At 40.2% G+C, this 23186-nt stretch overlaps 2 protein-coding genes across 4 annotated transcripts; both read right to left on the bottom strand.

Annotated features, from left to right (window-relative positions):
- Positions 1-4238: 4238 nt before the first annotated feature.
- On the bottom strand, positions 4239-14157 carry klhl8 (kelch-like family member 8). 3 transcript variants are annotated; one of them, XM_053411543.1, is made up of 13 exons: positions 14066-14140; positions 12638-12761; positions 11485-11704; positions 11279-11340; positions 10510-10675; positions 9570-9890; positions 9136-9322; positions 8553-8696; positions 7918-8029; positions 7252-7420; positions 7008-7167; positions 6325-6526; positions 4239-6007 (listed from the first exon to the last, which is right to left on the bottom strand). In XM_053411543.1, the coding sequence occupies exons 3-13, from the start codon at positions 11680-11682 to the stop codon at positions 5884-5886; spliced, it is 1845 nt and encodes a 614-aa protein (XP_053267518.1). In that variant the 5' UTR covers positions 11683-11704; positions 12638-12761; positions 14066-14140; the 3' UTR covers positions 4239-5883. The 3 variants fall into 3 exon arrangements, with proteins under 3 accessions (XP_053267518.1, XP_053267519.1, XP_053267517.1); XM_053411544.1 differs by lacking the exon at positions 12638-12761 and having other exon boundaries at positions 9741-9890; positions 14066-14157; XM_053411542.1 differs by lacking the exon at positions 12638-12761 and having other exon boundaries at positions 14066-14157.
- Positions 14158-16614: 2457 nt separating this feature from the next.
- On the bottom strand, positions 16615-21896 carry sdad1 (SDA1 domain containing 1). The gene is made up of 22 exons (XM_053410898.1): positions 21689-21896; positions 21471-21575; positions 21290-21388; positions 20888-20998; positions 20533-20604; positions 20329-20429; positions 20186-20243; positions 20008-20082; positions 19835-19936; positions 19654-19723; positions 19452-19555; positions 19071-19128; positions 18935-18993; positions 18778-18854; positions 18521-18618; positions 18361-18437; positions 18092-18224; positions 17871-17965; positions 17591-17781; positions 17357-17441; positions 16924-17085; positions 16615-16838 (listed from the first exon to the last, which is right to left on the bottom strand). Exons 1-22 carry the CDS (start codon positions 21776-21778, stop codon positions 16791-16793), a joined length of 2070 nt encoding a protein of 689 aa, XP_053266873.1. The 5' UTR covers positions 21779-21896; the 3' UTR covers positions 16615-16790.
- Between the last annotated feature and the right edge of the window lie 1290 nt (positions 21897-23186).

The raw sequence follows: 23186 nt of genomic DNA on the forward strand, positions 1-23186 counted from the left end.
ATTGTCCAAAGCTGGATCCGACCACTTGACCACAGTCCTCTTCGTTCCAGTTGTCAGGCTGGCCTTCCCTCCAGTGTCTGAAACAGCAGAGAGGAAACCAAACTTATAATGTACTTATGAGTTTCGTGTGATATGAGAGATTTAAGAGTGTTACTTACGATAGATACTCGATGAAACGACTCCCATCGCTCCACTCCCACACGCCCTCTGACACTCGGTCATTCAGGCCAATCCAGAAGCTGTCTGTGCTGATTTGTGTTCTCACCCACAGCTAGAGAAAACACACACGACAATACATCAACCCAGTGTATGAAATAACAACATGTAGGGTGTCTGTTTGCGTGTGTGTGTGTGTGTGTGTCTCACCCTCTCATGAATGTCCTGAATGCTCATCAAGTTGCTGTTCTGCTGCAGACAAAATGCATTGGCGTCCAACCAGGACTTTGTGTCGGTTGAGAAGAAGTAGCATTTGCTCTCATACTCCCTCCAGCCCTGCTGACACTGACCACGGGCTGAACATACAACAAAATAATTTAAAGTACAAAAGAACACAGGAAAGTAATAATGTAAAGCAGCTCATGTTAAAATATATGCAAGTAATATACGATATTAGATGACAAATGTGAATTATCCCCTTGTGGACGAATTCGTCCTCAAACCCCATTCCGGTCTTAATGCCGCCGAGGTGACAATTGTGCCTGATGGTGCAAATACTACACATACCAAGGAAGGTATTGGAAGCACTCTGCCGCCATCTAGTGGTCGGAGTGGAAAATATATACAAGCCCCTTGGGACTGTGCAGCAAAGTTATTTTGAGATATTAAGCTGTATTTGAAATACTGTGATGATGGAACAGCAATGATTGTACAGAAACATATGTTGTTATTCAATTTCAACCAAAAGCAGCATCAATCTACATACCAGAGACTGGAAAATGTGTTAAATTAAGGTTATGCCCCATTATGCCTAATGTCGCTAATTTGCCTCATACCTTAATTTCATATCTATTGTATATGATATATTGAAATTAACAATCTCCAATTAATTAAGTATCTGTATGACAGCCAAAAACACAAATAATATTTTTTTTATATAATTGGAAATTAATTCAGGCATTATGTTGAAGAAGAAACAATTTATGTGTTTTATAAATGTCAACAGCAGCTTTCTCAGTAAAAGATAAACATATTACCTTCGTTGTGATGTCTTAAGTTTATATTTCTGACCAAATTTTTGTTTGCTATTCAATGTTATATCAATAAAATATTAAAAAATGTTGATGTTAATCCGGGGGGGTCACATCTAAACTGTCTGTTGATATAATAATAATATTTTGGCTTTTAAAAACCAACCACTAGTAGTAAATGCAGACTTGTTTTAAAGACAACATGGGGTATTTTAATCAAAGAAAATCCAGGATGTGAGTAATCTGATTACTTCCAGTGGCTGATCAGTAAAACAAGAAGAAGCTGCTGATGTGTTATTTCTCAAGCTGGTGAATGGTTTGAACGTCAATCATAAATGTCCCGTGACAGATCCACAGTCCAGCCGTGTCATCCAAACCTTAGCACGACACATAAATATTTGGGTAATGTTTGACTTTACAGACACTATAGAGTCACATGTTTAGCACAAGAGAAGCTGCTCTGGTCGTCTTCGTCTCCACCTGCAATGATGAAGACTAGGAGGTCTGATAGAAAATAAAGTTAGATTTGTTTGTGTTTAAACTATTTCACAATCTAACGACAGTTAAAATATTTCTCTATAATCATACAGTAAATCACTCTCTCTTTTCTAATGCCATTTGACAACAACTCGAAAAGCCCAATAACCCAGTGCCTTGAGATATTTTCTTCAAGTTTAAAGATGTGATGGGATCACTGACATTTAGAAATATCTTTAGAGATCGTCTGTAATACAATTTTGTCGTCTTTATTTTCTGATGAACATCCTTCAAATGTCACCGTTGGAAATTTACTGAAACGATTTCATTCTACTTGAAAAAAAAAGTTCTGTTTTTCTGAGAAATAATTATCTTGGAGATTCTGAGATAAGTTTTCATTTAAAAAAAGAAAAAGAAAAGCAAACTTAGTTTTTCTGAGATAAAAAAAAACCATGATAGAATGTGTATTTCGTTTTATTATTTTAAATTGTAATACTTTTATCAAGTACGTTATCCTGGTGAAAAATAGACATCAAATCTTTTGTTTTTAAATTGTTTTGTTATTTAAAAATTGTGCAAATAAAAACATCATACAGTTTACAAAAATTCAATCGACTTGATTTATTAATCAAATTAAGATTGCTAAATATTTTTGGAACCAAATCTTAGTTCTACAAATTTGTTAACAGATCAAATAGAAAACTTCCACTTGCTGTGAAGGTGCAGTCACACACAGACGACTCACATTAATAACCTTAGGTCAGGAATTCTTTTTTTTTTCAAGTGAATGCAATACGCTTCCATAGGAATGACTGGTATTTTTATTTATTTTTTATTTCTATCCATCTTTTAATGTGATAAACACAACCCTCATTACATCATATGTCTGTAGGTAAGGTTTCTTTACTTAATTCAGCACAAAACACACGTTATTCAGTTCATGTCCTATCGCCTACGCCACATGATGGATTCAATCTGAATTCCAAGTGGTTATATTTGGTTTATTGTCTCTTCAGGTTGTGAATCCCAACACTTTGATTATGGTTGATAATACCGCACTTAAAAACAAAGAAACAAAGAGACTCACCACAAACAAGAAGAGCAGCGAAGCTGAGCAGCTGCACGAGGCGTCTTTGTCCTCCGTCCATTTGCACTAGTTCTATAGTCACCTCTCAAGGTGAGTTTCTAAACATCCTAATAGAGTTAATGTGTTTTTTCTCCAAACTTCTCCCTGAGTCTGGTAGTGTGTGTGTTTGTGTGTGTGTCTGTGCGTCTGTGATGTGTTCCAGCTCTCAGTAATCAGACCTCTGAGCATCTTCTCTTTGGTTTGTCTCTTTTCAGCATCTGACCAGGGTCCAAAGACTGAAAGCAGTAAAACACAGATGATAGACATTTTGACCTCTTGACTCATTTCCTACAACCTGCTGCCGTTTGTCACCAAATAAAAACATCAGTGCCTGAAAACAAAGTTGTTATTTTGATTCCACTTTATGCAAAATTGAGGATAAAACATTTGACAGTTACATATAAGAAGTGTGACTTAATGTTTATATTTTAAGAACAATATGGCTAATTTGACCCTTTTTCCTTGAAATGAGTGATTCTTTTCTTGTGTCTTAAGAGTAGTAATAGAACTTCTAAATAATTAAAATTGAATTTCTTATGTTTACTAAATCACAACTGTTGATAATGAGTTGTGTGGTAGAGGCCAGAGAAGTGAAAAGACACATTACATGATGAAACCACAATGTCAGGGTATGTAAACAATATGAGGAACCATGTGGAGCTGATTAATCTCAATGAAAAACTGACGAGTGTAAATCCCATCTGATACAGTGACACCACAAAGTCCAGGAGTTTATAACAACCTCATGTCAGCTGTCAATAAAGTTTATACTGTGGAGCCTCTGCCTTAAACTGTTACTTTTTAACTCAGTTTAATTGGACGTTAGAAAACCATTATCATAAACTTAAAATCTAATTCTCATTTTTACAATTTTCTTACATTGGTTGTTTGCTCAGCCGACATATCACTTTGACTTGAGGCTTTAAAATGTCTAATGGTAGAAAAAGTAGAATACTACGAATTGTCACAAAGAGAAAGAAAGGAAACTTCTAGATGACAACTTACACAAACTGTGTTTTAAGGCTGAGTTTTCACAGAGATAAACGTCGAGGAGGACGTGTTTTCACTGCTGTTAGTTCGTCTTTGGGCAGGATAGTGCAAAAGCCACTGAAAGGATTTGGTACAAGCCCAAGAAGAACTTCTGCCTTTTGGACTGGATTCATTCAAGATTGTAGATTTTTTTTAGTTTCTTTTGCAGATCAGGTATAATGATCCAGATTTTGTGAATCAAAATAAGTATTTCTGATCTGTGCTTGGCCTCAATACATGTACATGCAATATGTTGATAAAGTAGCTGATCAGCCCTAGCAGACGAATGTGCTCTCAGATGCACCTCTAGTTTCATAAAGCTGCAGGAACTCGGCCGGCGAAGGCTTTTCAGTTTGTTCTCAGTCCTGACTGGAAGGAAACTGTGCCTGTTACTGGGGAAAAAAGAGGAATCCCACCAATAAACTTTACACGTAACTTTATTGTACCAATTTATTCCAATACCATGTGAATAAAAAGCACAAGAGGGAAGCAGCCAAAAGGAGGAAGAACAACACAAAGTACAGTAAAATTTACAAAAGACTCGGTCTCATTTGTGAACAAGGTTGGCAACATCAGTTGTGGAGTAAAAAGTATTGATTGTATTAATAAGGATAGGACACAAATTGTGCAATTATATCTATACCTCTAGTATAAATCGTATATAGAATTTCTGTTTTAAAGTCATGTCTCAGCCTTTTCTGAAAAAACAAGTGTTGCTAGAAATTATGACGTTTTTCATTTAAATGACAGAAACAGGCGTGAGTGAAAAATAAGCATCTTCAAACTCAAGACATGAATAACATGAAATTCTCCATTTAGGACAAAAATATACTCAGACTTCATATCTATTCTAGGAAAATAGTGCACAGCAATGGATAAGATAGTGTCATAATGAATAATACACCCATTTTATAATACAAAAATGTCCATATATTAAAATATAACAGAACTGTCTGCAGAGACAAACCTCAGCTGAATCTCAAACACATATGAAAACTCTGACTAGGATTACTGACAGTCCAGCTATCGTCAAACGCAAATCTTAAATTTGAAATCTGCCGTCACTTTGATTACATTTCTACACAATAATGTAAACTGAAAAAGAAGTGGGGACGTGCACCGTATTGCTCTGATCGGTCCTTCACTCTCGGCTTTTTAGCTGTCAAACGTTTCTCACACCTGAGGACGAGGTAAAAGCGGCTGACGCATATTGGTTTGTGTTTGGCACTTGCATCAGTTCGATTCCCCCGGTACCTTCTGCCCAAGTGACTGACTTGTCGAGTCAGCCATTAATGATTGTTCAAACACATTTACAGTCCCAGCTGCTGTGATCCAGCTTAAAGCAGCTGGACCTGCAGATAGAAACAGTCCTTTAGAGTCAAATTCACCATAAAGAAAAGAACAAAGGAATATTGGAAATCTATTTGACTACTTTATCCTACTTGACACTGACTGCTGATGAAAGTGTAACAACTTCACACGCTGCACTGCAAACAAGGTGTTGAATCCAGTATGAATGTGCCTAAATTCTTTCTCTGAGAATAAAGAAACCACAAAGCAGAGCCAAAGAGAAATCCAGAGATAGTCTGAGGCAGTAAACATCGGAAATCGTTTCATACTGGCCCACAACATAGCCCATTATCTATTATGTGCACGGTTAAGGAACCTAGTGGTCCTGATCCAAGCTCAACTCTCACCTTCAAAAGGTTAGTCGTAAATATCCTGACTCAGCTTCTATTTTCCCTTTTTTTTTTAAGTCAAAATTATGTCGAGAAAGTAAAACAAAAGAAAGTACAGTACAAAATACTACATCACTGATTGCAAATAACACCAGCACGGGTCGAGAACAATGTCTTGAATGTGTCAGAGAAGATCAGGCGTGAAATCTCTCTCCTATTCCTCCGTCAGAGTGCAGACTGAACATCAGCCTTCACCAGTTTCAGGCCGATGCTCAGAGAGTGTTGACATGAACAACGTGTGCTTTTTGTGCTGTGCTGCCTGTGCAGTGATCAGAGCTGATGGCGACCGGGCAAGTCGGTCGCCTGGCACTGAGCGGAGCGGAGGTCACATGCAGTTGACCACGTTGCTGGAGCCCTGGCCGACGTCCCTGATCTTGCTGACGTGAGATTTGCAGACGGCCACGCCGGCTCCGGCCCGGCAGTGAGACACTGATCCCACCAGCTCCCATCTGAACAGCACACACAAACAGATTTAAAACAACACTCCAAGAGGAAAACACATTAACCATCTTAACTCCTATAACTCTTATTTAAATGAAAGCATTGTAATTATTCAAGTATGTATAATGTTTGAAATAATATTATATTTACACCAGTTTTAATGCTCAGATGATTTCATTGTGATTCTATTGGATACTTCACGTGTTTTGTACTGATGGGTTTTCACCAGTAAAAGGTTCTTACTATTAAAAAGAGCTATTTAATTATCGAGCAATGAAGTTTGCTATACGTGAAGAACACATCACCTCATCCATCGCCTCCTCACCTGTTCATTCGAGGCTCAAACGCCTCCACTGTGTTCAAGTAGATGTTCCCATTGTGGCCCCCGACTGCGAACACCCTCCCCATGACGGTGGCGACCCCAACTCCACCGCGAGGGGTGGTCAGCTCCGACACGTACTCCCAGCGGTGCATTCGAGGGTCGAATCTCTCCACGGAGCTCAGGGGCGAGTTGTCATCAAAACCACCTTCGGAAAGTGACAAACAAGGTAAAGGATGTTCCAGCAGGAAAATGACAGGTATCATGATACTTCACAGAACGTATAAAGACACATGTTGCCAGAAAAACATCATGCTCAGGTGGAAATTTTTGCAAAAGTGTGAGTTCGATTATGTTGAGTCATCCACAAGGCAAAAGGTCACCACAGATGTTTGAATGAACCTTGAATGACTCGTCAGATTCAAGTGGAACAATAATGAAGATCTCTTCTTTAAACTTTGTGAATAAGTTACCAGAAACTTAGGCCTATCACACAGGTGTAAAAAAAAACAAACACGAGTAATACCAGCAGGGTGATCAAATCAGGACAAATTACATCTTCGAGCTTCTGTATACGGCTCCAACAAATGTAATCTCTCCACAAATCAAATCTGAGGAGAAGATAATTAATGGTGTTTGGAACCCAAACCGACAAACCTCCGTCTGCTTAGTGAATTTATTTCCCTCACCCACGACATAGAGGCAGCCATTCAGTTTGCTGACTCCATTCCCGGCCCGCCGCTGGCCCATCTCGCTGACCTCTGTCCATTTGTTGAGGTGAGGGTTGAACCGCTCCACGCTGGAGAGTGACGCCACGCCGTCGTTGCCTCCCACCGCGTACACAAAGCTCTGGCATGAAGAGGATACAGAGCACTGTGTTGATACTGTGCTAAACATCAGTCATCATTTATCGTCTTCCCTCTTCGGTCTTACCCCCAACGCCACAGATCCCACCCCTCCTCTCGGCGTGTTCATCGGGGCCACGCCGCTCCAGCAGTCGCTCTCGATGTCGTAACGCTCCACGTCGTTGAAGCAGGAGTTGTCGTCCAGGCCTCCGATAGCGTAGATGGGACCACCGAGAGCGGCCAGGGCGATGCCCCTCCTGAGAAACACACATCCTTTTTACCCAGCACTCTCAGTAATTGGAAAAGTGTGAATGGTAAATGGTAAATTGGAGGAAATGCAGGTTAGCTATCAATTATTTCGTAAAGTAAAGTCTGACTTTCCCTGAGGTGGAAAAGGAGGAAAATCGTTTAAATGAACAGGAAATAACGAAATGAGATTCTGCTCAACACAGGAGAGTTAACAGCTGCCATAGAGCCAACAGTATGAATCAATTCCAGGCTTTCACTATAAGCATTACATTACACATTTGAAATGAATTTGTCCAGCTTAGTGGATGTAGCCTCAAAACAATCCGACCGGCTTTGGTCATTTTTGGCAAACTCCACCGCCGCGATTTCAAGATGTGTAAGAATGACAGATTACATAGGGAGCTGTGGGCTGATGTTAGAAAACTTTGTTGTTCTCACATCCATTCAGTCTTGAATGTTATGGGAAAATCTAAATTCACAGTCATTATATTGCAGCATCATGTACCTCTTAGTGTTCATCGAAGCTTTCATCATCCATTTGTTGGTGAGGGGGTCGAACATCTCCATGTCGCCTAAATGCTCGTTACCATCATGGCCTCCAACAGCATAGACTTTGCCTACGAGGGTAAATCAACGGATATGAAGATGAGTCTTTATGATCGTGTGAACAGATCAGCCATTACAAATAATGGGGACAATTTTTTTTTTTTTAAATCTATGAAAAAGTAAAATAACAATGTAAAATAACAATAAAACAACAATAATAATAATATATATATATATAATAATAATATGCCACTTTTAAAAAAAAGGTTACAAAGGGCTTTACAAGTTAAGATAAAAACAACAAACGAGATCAAAACAAATTGACAGATTGGTTATGCAATTAAAATACAAAGAATACATAGAATGCAATAAAAACTTAAAAGAAGATAAATAATAGAATACAAATAAAAGTTTTTGCTATAACACAGTGGGCAACAATTATTAAGAGACTTTCATAATAAAGATGTATTTTGAGAAGTGATTTAAAACATTTCACTGACTCTGCATGCCCCAAATATGTATTATTTACATTTATATAAACTGTCAATAATTTCTGTCTCAATATATATAAATGTATATATATATTTCTCTTACCTCCGACAGATATGACACCCACGTGACGTCGTCTGCTGTTCATTTCTGGGCCGAAAAACCAGCTGTTCTTAGTGATGGAGTAGCACTCGATGCTGCGAAATGGATCACCTGAGCCCCCCCGGCCACCCACACAGAACAAAACCCCTAAAAGAAAGGTAAAAAAAAGAGAGAACACATGTTACACTTTATGTTCACAGAACAGCTGAGGTAAAAAATATACAAAAAATATAGAGGCTTAACAAGTTGTTAAAAATTCCACAAGGAACATTACTGTAGTGATAAATTTGGTTAGAAAACCAAAGAAATAAACTAAGGAACTCGTGGAAAATTGTAAAATTAGTGGCTAATGAATGGCAAAGATTTAAATTAAATTAAAAAACGAAACTTACTTGGGCTTTTTCTACTTTATGCTTTAATTATAAAAATGAGAGTTAACCTTTTAAAACTCAAACATCCAGACATACGGTGTCATGAAGATAGTTATGTTTTCCTTTAGAGGAACAAGAAAGTGCCGAATGTTGCTACAAATACCATAAAAATTAGTAGTTACATATTCAAAGACCCAACCCAACCATAAAAGTACCTGCAGTGTGTTTCCGGGGTACGGTGTGGATCGAATACTCAAAGTCAGGCACCACCTTGTTGCAGAGGTGGAGGTGGTAGTTCCTGGCTTCGTCCATCAGGTCACGACAACTCAAGTTACCTTTGATCATCTCGTCCTTCGCAACAGTTCCAGTCAGGAACTCGACGGGCAGCAGGGGGAGGCGCACCTGAGGGAACCATCATATAATGTACTGTGATTGTAAAAAAGGTTACATAAAAGCTGCACACGGTTTATGCAACACTTATTTCATGCACAGTTATGTAGCTTAACGTTCAGTTAATGAGTAAAACTGTTTATAACATAGGATGTGTTGCTAAAGACAAATCCCAAACATGCAGAGAGTCAACATTGATAAATTAACATTCAGCCCAACCAAACCATATCCTCCTGTTCCAAGAGTTGCCGCCTCTAACCTGAGACATGATCTCGTCCAGCCAGGCCTCGTGGTGCTGCGGGTTTGCTTTCAGCCATTTCACTGCGGCGTTATACACCTGTGTCTCTGAGTGGATATTGAGCTCACTCGAGGACAATAACGTGCGCAAGTGCTGGGGAGACACACATGTGAAGTCCTCACACTCCACTACCTCGATGAAATGCTCGCAGGCGTAGCGGTCGGCCATGTCCATCAGGTCCACACGATTGTGGCTCTCGGCAAAAGTCCGAACTGCCAGGCAGTTGGTGGGGTGGAAGTGGGCCTTCATGTACTCACAGCAAGCTCTCGCCACCAACTCCACCTAACAGAGTCAGGCAGTAATGGAAATCCCTCCGTGTGTAAATGGTGTTATATGGAAAGACTCTTGTAACATTTGAAAGTGCTGAATGAAATGTCCGGAGATCACTATACTTTCCATAGGACATATTTACATGGAAACCAATATTCCGACATTAACCGGATTAAGACTATAGTCTGAATGAGACGCTGTCCGGTAAACAGCTTTATCCAAATAAGATCTTACTCAGAAAGCAATAATAATTACAAGTATTCAGACCTAAGTCACATTGTGTGGATATGTATTGCATAACAAAGTTTATATGGAGCATTCTGCGACACTGTAATACAGCAGTTACCAAACGCATGCCCTGGGTTCAAGTGTAAACAAGTAGTAGGACTTGTAATGTCCATAATGTTGACATGAGTCACAATTAGACTCTGTTCTGTAACATGTCAACAGAAATATGGATAGAATATTCTATAAGCAACTCAAGTTAACATCATCATCAAAATAGATCTTATTCAGGTCAATGGTCGGACTAATGCTGTCACTGACGGAGCAGAACTCCTTCAGTCAAGTCACATAAGGAGACCACTAAGCTCACACTGCTTGTTGATAGATTACATGTGTGTGTGTTTACCTGAAGGATGCAGGCAGCATAGAGCAGCGGCTGGACATTGTCCACTGTTAACGTGAGCTTGGAGGAGTAGGCGAAATGCACCAGGTCCTGGATGGCATCCCCATCAAAGTCCTTGATCTCTATCAGATTCTGTTTGGCCTCAGACATCTCTGACAGGAACATGGCCCTGCAAGAAGAAATATCCACTTTGACTAGGACGAGTTGAAATACAGGATCAAATCATCTTTAAGAGACTGCTCCACAGATGGCCACTCGATAAATATGGAGGTCTACACGGTACATATAATTTCACCCACACTAAAGGTTTGTCCAGGCTTTATATGCATGCTGTAGCAATCAGTGCATTTTAGTTGATATCGAATGTGGTTGTTCTGCTATTACAGTGTGATGTGTTTTCTATATGATGTGATGTATGTTTTCTTCCAGATTTAAACATACAAGAGAGAATACGTGTCATGTTTCCAACCAGTCCTCTTCATGTAGATGAGCTCAACAGAAAAGTCTTCGATTTTTTTCCTGACACTGAAACTTTACATTAAGCCTCGAGAGTTTACAGACAGATCTTTAATGCATTAATTTCAGTGTGTTTAATCAGAGCTGAAAGCATATCCAGCATGTGATGTGTGGTGATTAGAACAGGTTCCATTAAATCACTATGGAAAATCAGAGTCCATAAGGAACTAAAAACTACTTTCTTACACTCTTTGCTGCACTGAAAATGAATAGTTAAGGTTTCAATGTATAAATAAAGGAGACAAATCGAACGTACCGGAAGTAAGGGATGACACAAGCCAGCACCAGCTTGTGACATGGTATCAACCTGCTGCCAACCTAGAAAATAGACACAAAAAAACTGATTTTTGCAGCTATTTAGAGATAGAGGATAAGATAAGATGCTTTTTAAAATCATAGAGTATCAGCTGTGACAAAAGAATGAGACAAACTTGTCACTTGAGTCCACACAGGGTGACTCACCTTCAGCGTGACGTCGCAGAGCTCCCCCACTTCATAAAAGTGTCTGAGGGAGTTATGGAAGTCCTTCCACGCCTCGTGAGCCTCGAAGACAAAGGAGCCATCGGGCTCGCAGTTTGCTTTCGGTGCCTTGTTTACTGGCCGCTTCTCCTTGGGCTTCAGTGGCTTGGCATGGTCTGGCACCACATCCCCTGGTGCCATAGCTGGCTACAGGAAACAATACCTACAGGAGAGATGAACCACCACATTGGAAACTCACTGGATTGTTTTGCTCCTCTGCAGGAGATATGGTTTGCTGACTTAAAGTAGTGTAGCTGTATTAGGTTTCATTGAAACGAATGGTTGTTTTAACTTAACCTTTCTTTAATTATGTTAAAACAACACTAAATTGTTAAACATATGCCCTAAAATATTTAGGATCTCACTCTGACAAATTGTAGGCACAACTTAGTTGTATAGGTGCTGTAGAAATACATTTGTATTATTCTATTAATAAATGTGAACCAAGATATTTTGCTGCATGTCCCTGGAACCGAAAAAATTTGTCCTTAAAAATTCTGACATTCATTTGAGTGTTATTTTTGTGTGAAAATGTATTATTTTCTAGTTCCTTATATGATGGCAAATTTAAAATTGATGCGTTTTGATCCTTAAGTAAAAAATAAATAACTAAAAAACGAATAAGAAGACTTATTTAAATCAAAAAAACTCTGATAGCCATCTTTTGATATTTTTCAATCTAGACAAATAACCTAGAACCTAGAAGTAATGCTTTTTACAATATAGTTACATGGAGAGGTCGTTAACAACAGTATTCAATTATTGCCCATGGAAAAGTAGGCCAGATTTTAACAGCACCATGCGAGAACAACTCACAGTCAACAACGAGAAAACACAACTCGGTGCAAATAACATTCTATCGGCTTAAACGGAGGAGACAACAGGGGAACTGCTGTTAGAGGGGGGTCGCCTGCAAGCCTAGCAAGTTTGGTCAGTAGCAGCCCCCCCCCCCACTACCACTTGCAGTGTCACTTCATCTATATTCATTTAGCAAAGACTTAAGCAAAAAGGGGAAAAACAACAACGAGCAAATCACTCCAAGATTAACTAGCACACCGCTCAGAAAACACGGCAATCAAACCATAAAAGCTCCTACCTATTGCTGAGTCTGATGAAAAATCTCCACAGAGAACAGATGAAGTGAGAGCGGACCGCCAGAGGCCGAAGCTCCACCCACACCCTACAGATGATGTACTGTCTCTCTCTTTGAAGCCATGCCTCTGAAAGTGAATAGACTCAGTGTGTCGCCCCCTCATCACTAGTCCCCTCAGCTTTGAGAGCTGAGAACATCCAGTCCCATCATATGCACGGATTCCACTGCTGCTCTACTCTGAAAGCCCGACGACAGATTCCTTTCTCGATACTGTTTACGCTCTCAGCCCATGAAGCGATTTGTAATATTCGCTTTCTTCAAATACAGACCCAGGATGAGTTGGAGCCCTTTTATAGATGGTAACGTCATCAGACAGTGATCTATTATTTATTAAGAGTAAGTGGAGCGAGAGAGTCAATAATTTAAAGGGATGTATTGCGCAACTGCCCGACTCCGCTGCGTACAAATGGGAAAAACAATAACAAGCACCACTTTGAACCCATGCAGCATCCTTCTGTGCATCTCTGTGTCCACCATATATAAAGAGCGATTCCCAATAGGAAACCAGCATGCAACGTTAGACAGAAAAAGCAGATCTGAAGGAATATTAGAGTCCCAGAATATCACTTCTCTATCATTGAGATACTATTTGCTGGTTTACAGTGGTGCATCTTAACAGCTGGTGTATGCAAGCATTTAGATCTTTTTGACAATTGAGCTATGGAAACACATATTTGATTGATTTCTTTTGACTGTATAGGTCTGATTTTTTTATTCTAGCTGATCAAACCGGTCCTCACTGCTCCACCATGTATCACACGTGTTATTGTATCAGGTCATGAAGGTGTGTTATGGCTTTTGTTTGTAATAAAGTGGATTTTGATCAGCTATTACTGGACATTGGACGATCTGGGGTTGATTTAAGTAAATATTTAAGACAGCAGCTTTAATACAAATACACCACATGATCTGTTTACTGTGAGTGACAGCTCGCACCTTCAGACGTCATTCAGAATAATCGGGCTCATCTTATTATTTCAGAGTGACACCACCAACATGCTCGTACATGTATTACACACAGGTTAGCATAGCATAACCATCAACAACAATCTGCACCAGCAAACACGGGTCAACATTTAATACAGTAAATGAGTGTGGTTGTGTTTGTGAGTCACTGGGTTGTTAACGTTACCCACATTCACAGCTAACGATGCTAAATGTGTCTTTGTGACAAATGTAGCTAGCTAGACCTCAGAGTCCACTAGTGCTTGGCTTGCTAGCTAACTGTAGCTAGCAGGCAGGCTAGCACGCGCAGCTCACGTTCACGATTTAACCACGAGTTTAGCGAAAACACTGAACGTGCGACGCCACAAGCGACGGTAAAGCGTCGAGGAGCCTCGGTGTGTGGAGAAATGTGTTTAACTTAGATACCTCATGTCGCAGCTGAGAATTAAGATGCCGGCTTCTCTGAGTGGAATGTTTGTTGTGCTTCCAGGTGCTTCATGGGAAGTGTAGTTTTACAGCGTCACCTGAAGGATACAAAGTTTTAATATCCAGTTCTACGATGCTCCCGGAAATATACGTTATGGCCAAAGTAATGTTACTAAGACCTGCACGTGAGTTCAAATTGGAGGTACTTTTACTTTAATTAATACGAATTATTTGTAGATCTCATTTAACATATGAAAAGATGAATAGAGCTTATATCATATGATGCATTTGTGACATTACATCATACGAAGAAACAACTTGAGATTAAATAGTTTTGTTGTAATGAGTGACCCTTACTCCTTGTGCTAGTTGATGGAAACAATATGTCATTAATTTGTTCACCGAAAATAAACTAGAAGGTTTTGCGTGAATTTTCTGAAATATATATAATTAAATGTGTCCCACACTGTGATTCTTGTAAGGCGTCAGAAGCCATGGTTAGAAACTACTGGGTTATTCTCTAACAATAGGTTTTTAAAGCATGTTAAATCATCCAGTATCTAAAATCCCAAAATAGAAAAGTAACTTTTAAGTAAGGCTGTCAAATATATGTAGTAAAGTAGAAAATACAATATAATACATAATATGTCCATCTTCTTGTTGTGCTTAGGAATGAGCAGGTGGTGTGGCCTAGTGGGTAGAATGGTCGTCCTCCAACAAGAAGGTAGAGGGTTCGGATCCCACTCTTCCCCATCTGCATGCCCAAGTGTCCCTGGCAAGATACTGACCCCTAAAATTGAAAGAGCGTTAAATATCTATTAGTCCTTTGTTAAAATGTGTGTGTGCCATACGCTACAGCTGGCTTAAAAGTTCAGATGCTGAGAGGACAATGATCTTAGAGATGACAGAGAATGAAGCATTTCCATAATACAATAATTTAACTTCAGCTTTAATGTAATGAAACCTTGTCACAAATGTTTTTTCTGTCATTAAAACCAAGTTATTGCACAAAACTTTCACTCTGCTCAGTTGTAAAACACACACACTGTTTATTTTGTCAGACACTGACATTAAAAAAAAAGTATAACTTTACATAACGTACAAAGTGAGGACAAGCTAGACCGTCAAAACACTTGTTATATAATTATATTGGCCAATAATGTTTCACCCACACATAACGACACCGTCACAGACTGATTGAGCCGGATCTGAGCCGTTTACTGTTTATAGCTTCTGTGTGAGCATTTTTCTGATCCACCTTAAAAACATTAATCAGAAATATTGAAATGAAGTCTTTATTATTTCAATCTTCGTTGAAATGTAGCCACTAAATACCAAGGTATTCATAACAATAATAACCTCAAAGTCCATGGCTGCAAAACTGAACTATCACATTCAGCTAAAAACTGTCCTTGTACTAGTGTGACTATATATTACACCACAGTTTATATGAATGGGATCAGGTCAGTAGTTTGAAAGTAAATACGTCTACTCTTTTTCAGTGCCTGTGATCTAATGAACAGAAAATATTAGGGCTGTGAAATGATTACAATTTTTAATCAAATTAATCACAGGTTTCTATGGATTATTCATGATTAATCACATTACCGATTTTTTCGGAATATTTTTGTGAAAACAAGATTTATGACATTTAACTTTTCTTTTGTGCTGCAACTCAGCAGTTCTTCAGCAGTTATCATTGCTTTTCCATATGGAACATTAATATAATCTTCATCCTAAACAGAATTCGGGCTCCTTAGCCATTGTGTGGTTGAATAAAACTTTTTTTTAAAAAATTAAACAGAAATTATTTGAGCTTCTTAGCCATAGGATGGTTGACATTTTTTATATTTTTTGTCACACAACCAGTAACCACACCATGATACAATCTAATGCCTCTAAAGGCCCTCTTAGCTACTCGGTCTTTAGCCAGTTGGTGAGGCAAACTAACTTGTTCAAATTCTCTGACAGTAAAGCTGACCACTTCTTTTGCACAATGTGTCCGGCGAGTGAGTCTGGTTTGGCGCATTCCACTTGAACGCCCCTCGCCGACCAACACATGCTTCGCGTTGCGGTGGTTAGGCGGGTTTTGCTACGGTGAAACGATAACGTCTTCTCGCAGAGTGTGCATATCACCTTGGTTTTACTGAATGTTCGATCTTTGTTTTTTTGGAACACGATCTTCCCGTCCAGAAGGTCCTCAGGTTCATCAGAATTATCCATGTTGTTTGTTTGTTTGAATGGCAGCTGCCGTCTGACTGCATTAGAGCGGCGACTAGTGCAGAGGCGGCGGAATTGGAAGGTCCTTCTGCGCATGCGTTAAATGCGTTAAAAAAAAAAAACGAATTAATCCTGTAATTTAATCATAACGCGTTATTTTTCACAGCTCTAAAAAATATACATTTTATCATCAAAAATCAAAGCTGCTGCCTGCATGGAGTGAGTAGAGCAGTTCAAAAATATACGGGATCAATAGGCCATTTATCAACACGAGAAAAACAACAGGATAATGATTTTTCTCCATAATTGAATTAACATACTCACGTTCACACAATTAAAAGGTTTATTTCAGAACATAGTACATCTATGCAGTTCATCCACTGAATATAATACATTAATGAGATGACAGTTTGCAAGCCACTGAAGGATGAATAATATTTGACATAGTCAAAGATCAGGGTTGTGACGACCATCATCATCATCATCATCATCATCTCCACATGTCCTAATGGTGCTGCTTCTTCCTCTTCAGGAGAGCATCTCGTAGAGCGATCTGAAACACAAAGACCAAATGTCTTTAGTCGAAGTGCAAGCGTGAGTACAATCAAATGGAGCAGCCCCTCGGTCTGACGTGTTACCTGTCTGTCTCTAAAGGAGCGTTTGCCCTTGGTTCTAACGTTCTGACTGTGTCTCATCATCATGAAGTTCTTGGTCTTCCTCTTCTCCTTGTTGCTGGTGCTGGCGTGTGAGTTCAGTTTGGAATGCTTCCTAACGAAATCCTTCCGGTCACCTCGTCCCTCCTGGAAAATCAAACACATCATCAGGGGTCAATCAACCACTAACTATGATAAACACAACAACAAAAAATGGTTCCAGCTTCACAAATGTTTGTTGCCTTTCACAGTCTACAGTGCCAATATTTTTTAATATTATTATTTAGACAAAACAAATAATGTGAATATTGAAAATGTTATTAACAGTTTTTTCCCCATTTTATAAACTGAAGTATAAATGAGTCACTGGTTTATCAGCTGCTTTGATGTCAGTCCACAGTAAACACAGGCTTTTTACCATTGCTGTTGCCAGACGTGTTTCCTTGTCTGATTTGGGTTTTTTATGCAGTTTCTCGATGTTTCTCAAAGTCAGCAGCTCCCCCCTGCAAGATTCAGAAACAAATACAAAAATATTTCAATTCTTATGGATAAACCTGACATGACAGTGATGACAACCTTATTTCAAGGAGTAGGAGACGAGAGAGAACTGCCTTTCACATGAAACAGTTCATCTTTGAAACATCTCTTTCACCTGTTGTCCTCTTCATCGTCACTCAACACGATCTTCCTCTTCTGGCCCTTGCCCGGCGCATTGTTCACCTCCTTGGCTATCTGCACCAGGCGGATCTTCTTGAACTCATCCTGCGTGAGGAGCCGGCTGCCACTGACGGCAGCTGCCTTCGCCTTTCGTTCCTCCACCGGAATACTCTGAAGCTTCTCCGCCTGAAACCACCACAGGAAACTCTGACATTAAAACAAAGTTCCTGTGTGTAATCGTCCCCCAGCAGCTCAACAAGACCAGTTACTCTCACCATTTCTCCTGCGTCTTCATCAGCCGAGTGGTGAACGTCCACCCACTCCCCGTCTTCATCATCATCATCACCTATACTGGCGCTCTCCCAGCCTTCTGTTGTACAACAGGACAAATATGCATCCTTTATATTGATTATCCATCATCTCATACACACAATCTATTAAAATAAAATTGTTTTTATCTTGTAGTTCAGATTAGAAAATTCAATCAACTGCTGACCTCCGTCCTCCTCTCCCTCTTTCTTCGCCTCCCCTTCCACCTCCAGGACTTCAGCTCCAGGGATGTAGTCTTTAGATTCAAGTTCTCCGTAGTCTTTGATTTTAGCCTCTGTCGACGCCTCTGTGGGTCTCCCCTGGACAACAAGAAGCACATTCAAAGTAACAGAGATGTAGCTTTGTCACAGTAAGAGTTGGAGATGAAGTTCCAAACACGCTCCTCAGCAGTAGGTGAGTAAGCAAAAAAGTTCTTAAAAAATTCATTGCGCTCACCCTGTCCCTCTTCAGCAACATCTGTGGATCCAGATTCCTGAAGAGCTGGATCAGTCCCCGTGCCGACATCATCACATCTGAGGGGAGCACAAACACACTGTGAGTGACTGAACACACATGTGCATGATGTGGTCGATATACAACGTGTAGAAAAACCCACTCTTGTCTTTGTGGTTCTTGTACAGAGCCAAGTCCTGCAGCAGATCCTCATTGATGGCGAGGGGACAACGAGCTGTCAGTTCCTTGATGGCATTGATACTGGAGCACAAGGAGAGGAGAACTGTACTGTAAATCCATGAGGTAATACTAAGCACTGTAGTTAAAAGCTTACTTTTCTCTATTGTTTCCTTCACATTATATAATCATATTGACTCTCATTAACTGTAACGAGAGAAAGGAGACATGGAAGCCTCTTACCCCACACACATGACCTCCCCAGAGTTTCTGTCAGTCACAAAGTTATTTGCGATGGTCATGATGACGGGTTCGATGACCTGCACGAGTAGGAAATACAGCGTTAACAGTGCTCAAGTGTTTATTAACTGACTGAATCACGGTGTAGATCATAACGTACCTCCGGAGGAACGAGCTGGTGAGATGCCTGGGCAGCACACAGCAGAATCTTTGTCACCTCTACAAAAGAGCAAAGACGGTTTTAGACGTGTCATCAACTCAGGTTTTTAACTTTACTATCGGAGATTAAGTTTCACCTCTTTGATGAGGCTGAAGAAACCTCTGGATGAAGGGATAGAAATTAAAGAGGAAGAGCTGTAGATGGAAAAGAACACAGTATAAGAATCGATATAAAATATTCCATCTATAATGCATTTATACTTCTGTGTGATATTTCCACACAGCCCAGGTACACACACACACAACATCTAGGTTTATTAGCAAAATAATGAGTTAACAATATCAATCAACAATAATTTGTCCCGCCTCGTCCCCCTACAAATCGCCTACTGCAGTTTTATCTGAAGTAACTTCCAGCTTTCGTCTTTGTATCAGAACCGGTTTTTCTCTTTATAAAAATATTATTTAATATGTTTCCCCCCGCAAAAAATAAAAATAACAACATGATTAGGAATTACCTCGTGGATTCCAACCAGTCTGGATATGAGCTCCATCATCATGATCTTCACCTCGAAGCGCTCCTTAGAGCTTTCCAACTGTTTCAACAGTTTCTCTGAGAAATCTTTACAAAAAAAAAGAGGAGATATTAGATAGTTGTGGTAATTTACTAAATGACATCGGACATTTATGTGGTACTGTGGAGAGGGGAGGTGAGCCTACCTTGAGGATCATGAATTAGGTGAATAGCAGAAAAGTTGAACACCTCCACTTTAGCCTTTTTCTTGTGTTTCTGTTCAAAACCACACGAGTATTGAAAATTAAAACAGTGAACTCAGTTTACCTGAACATGTGTGTAAGAAAACCAGTTATGCGTGTGTCTTAGTAGTTACAACAACGGTACCTTGAGAACTTTCATTGCTTTTTCCATCTTCTTCTTGTTTTTGGAGGTTTTCCTGCCTGTGGAGTATTTCACCATCACATCTCGGGTTGTTGGTCCCTCTGGCTGGAAAACAAGACGGTCTATAAGACATGTTTGTGTCTCTAACACCTCTAATCGAAGGCTGGGATGCTTACCTCGGAGTCTGAATCGCTGTCGTTCTTTTCATCTTCATCTTTGCCCAGGAAGAATTTAAGACCTGCGACAACGATCTAGGGACGGGGAGATGCAGGTGAGCATACATGTACAACATTGTTTTTTTATTCAATCAGTGTCAGTGAGTAAGTGACGGCTGTCAAGTGAAAACAAACATACCTTTGTCACTTTACAGAAACACGCCGTTGTAATGACGTTAACTGTTTTCGGGTCGTTCCTGTGAAACAAACAAAAAGACGATCAGGTCCAGAAATCCCCTCCGCTTGACAATCTCTCTTCAGTGTATAAGTCATGACTCTCACCATATGTTTCTTTTGTAAAGCTCCGCCATCACATCTAAAGAGATCTTGGCTGCGATGGGATTACTGTCTCTCAGCATGGTGTACATGAAGTTCTGTAATGTCTGAAACACACGACACGATAACAAAGACAGTGAGTGGCGGCTGTTTGAACCCAGACAGTCACATGTGAAGTGCACAAGGCGCGATTTCGTTGTTTATACTTACTGTGTTGACCTTGTTGTTTTTGTGCTTAGCGTTGATGTTTTTGATATCAACAACAATGTGTGTGTACAGTGTCTGGAGAGAAAAGAGGAAACAACAAAATCAGGGAGAGTTACAGGTTATTTACAACAAATACATACTTAAAAAATGTCACATTTTCATAAAATTCATAACCAGATGCACAACCATTACTACCAATAAACTCCTGTCTCAAATACTTCGAAATATGCAAATATGTATTGATAAACAGAAAATACTACATAAAATATAATGACCATTTCAATCTATCTTTCTTTAATAAATGGGACAGACTATACTTGGATCACCAATAAGCTGTTATGGGGCCGAGCGCTCTCACCTTCCTCAGCAGCTTATCGTGACATCGCAGCAGCTCAAAGAAGAGCTCCAGGAGACAAGTGGGGTCGATCAGATTCTTGTTCCTCAGGAGAATCATAGCTTTGCAGAAGGTCTGACCAGGAGAGGAGAGAGAGGGGGGGGGGGGTCACACATGTGAACGATAACATGTCAGTGCTATGTGACATAAATATCAACAAGCTCCATTTCATATCAATCAAATATACTTTCTTGTCTCCATGGGGCCAAAGTGCAACAGCAGCTTCATCATTATATTGTGTAACAAACAAGAAAAAACAATACACAAGGACATCTCGAGTAAGACCCAGAATAATAATAAAATGAGGTAAATATTGCACCTGCCCTGAAAACACTTGAAAATATAATATGTATATAATATCCTCACCATTCTTAAGTCAGGCTGCAGGACTGTGTGGTAACTCAGTAGTAACTCGGACAGCTCCTGGGGGAAGCCGGACAGCTGCTGCAGGTAGCAGTGACTGACCTGAGGGACAACAAGTCTCCCGTTAGCACGTTTCACATCCCTGATCAGCACGACTCACTGCGACCACACGTTCATATGTCACCTGAGCTAAAAACATGACGAGCTCCGCCAGCTCCTTGTTGGGTTTGTCCGGCTGCAGCTTGAAGATGTGGACATTGGACTGGTAGTGTCGGAACTGCTGGGAGAACTGGAGCACACACACAGGAACACAGATACGAGGGTTAAGTGACAAGTCTAGGAATAAAACATGCGAGTGTGCGAGCTAGCAGCTTTAGCAGCCTTCCGGCTAACAACACTCACCTCCTCTACGTACGACTGCGGATCCCGTTTGATGAGGTTCTGCAGTTGTGGTAAGTTGTTTGGCAGTTTGTTGCTCTGTCGACCGGACATGGTTTAAGTTGTTTTACGAACCCGTTCTATTGAAAAAAATGAAAATACAGAAGTTTTCACAAGATAAACGTGGCGACAGTGTGGGCATCCATTAAAGGTACCAACAGGAAGTAGCGTTACGTCACGTCCACTTCAATAAAAGGGGACGTTCGTGTTTTCTACAAAGTTCTTTAATGATCAAACTTTATTAACGTGACACTTGTGTTACAGTTGTTTTTTTGCCTTTTTTTAGACAAAAACACTGGTTAAAACCGTAAATGAAATATGATTTAAATAATAAACTACAATGAAAACAGTGGAGATGGTTGTAGGCTTTGGTTTAGAAGGAACCCAGCCCCACCAACCCCCATCCCACTGCGGTCAAGCCAGCCGACACTCGTGTCTCTGTGGTCAAATCAGCCGACACAGAAATTCTACTTCGCGCATATACTGACATTTATGGTAAACGCATCCAAAGCGTTTTTTCTAAATAAACTGTTGACATGGAGTATATACAAAATGCATAATTGAAAATTAAATGGATTGGATTATAGTAACAAGAAGTATACATCGCCTCACGTGTTATTTTTATGAATAGCATTTTGACTGTATCAATTTAGAGATTTTAGTGAATAAAAGTCTCACATTTTTAGCTTCAAGTAGCTAATTTCTGGATATTTCAAAGTACTGTAAAAACACTTTGCTCAATAAGTTCAGTGAGAGACTGATATGCCTGTGTTCAGGACCTCTCTGACTACCCACATACAGGGGTGGACTGGCCATCTGGCATACCGGGCATCGTCCCGGTGGGCCGTTGACCCAATGTGGGCCGGTCTGGTCCGCTTTGTTTTTTTTCTCGTTTTTTTTTCTCTTCTTCCTCTCTAAATTCCCTCCAATTGGGCCGGCCAATTGGCTACAGATGGCTAGCAGTGTGTTGCCAGCATCGACACATATTATTGGTCTATTGTTTGTCATTTTCAATCAATCATGGGCTGACAGGCTCAGAGAGCCCGGACAGTGCTGTCAATCACAACACAAACCAGGGTGGGGCGGGACCTCATGGCATTGGCGGGGGGAGTCGCGGGACGGGCTGCTGCTGAGACAGAAACTTAAAATGGATAATAAGAGTAAAAAACGCCCGGGTGGCGCTGAGAAGCATCGGGAAAAAAAGCTGAAGTCTCTGGAGGTGGAGGCTGCTACATGTGCCAAACTGACGGACCTATTTGGAGCCGGGTTCACCAGCCCAGCAGCAGCAGGTGCGCCGGGAGACGAGCGAGGAGGACTCGACAATGATGAGCGAGTGGAGGCAGACATGGTAAGTAACGTTGGCCGTTTTTGATTTTGTTTTAATATGCTGAATTGTTATATTATGGGTTATTATTGTTCAGATGATTTAGCTAAGCTAGCTAAGAGCTGCTAACGTCGTTTA

This window comes from Pleuronectes platessa, chromosome 19, assembly GCF_947347685.1.
Source record: "Pleuronectes platessa chromosome 19, fPlePla1.1, whole genome shotgun sequence".
Lineage (NCBI taxonomy): Eukaryota > Metazoa > Chordata > Actinopteri > Pleuronectiformes > Pleuronectidae > Pleuronectes > Pleuronectes platessa.

Bases quoted from the DNA above. Each gene is read 5' to 3' on its own strand.
- klhl8 (XM_053411542.1), bottom strand. From the start codon at position 11,682: ATGGCACCAGGGGATGTGGTGCCAGACCATGCCAAGCCACTGAAGCCC. The intron at 11,341-11,484 runs GTGAGTCACCCT...TCTATTTTCTAG, and splicing joins TCTGCGACGTCACGCTGAAG to GTTGGCAGCAGGTTGATACC. The intron at 10,676-11,278 runs GTACGTTCGATT...TTCTTCTTGCAG, and splicing joins TGTGTCATCCCTTACTTCCG to GGCCATGTTCCTGTCAGAGA.
- sdad1 (XM_053410898.1), bottom strand. From the start codon at position 21,778: ATGTCCGGTCGACAGAGCAACAAACTGCCAAACAACTTACCACAACTG. The intron at 20,244-20,328 runs GTGAGAGTCATG...TTTGTTTCACAG, and splicing joins CTTTACAAAAGAAACATATG to GAACGACCCGAAAACAGTTA. The intron at 17,442-17,590 runs GTGAAAGAGATG...TGAATCTTGCAG, and splicing joins GACGATGAAGAGGACAACAG to GGGGGAGCTGCTGACTTTGA.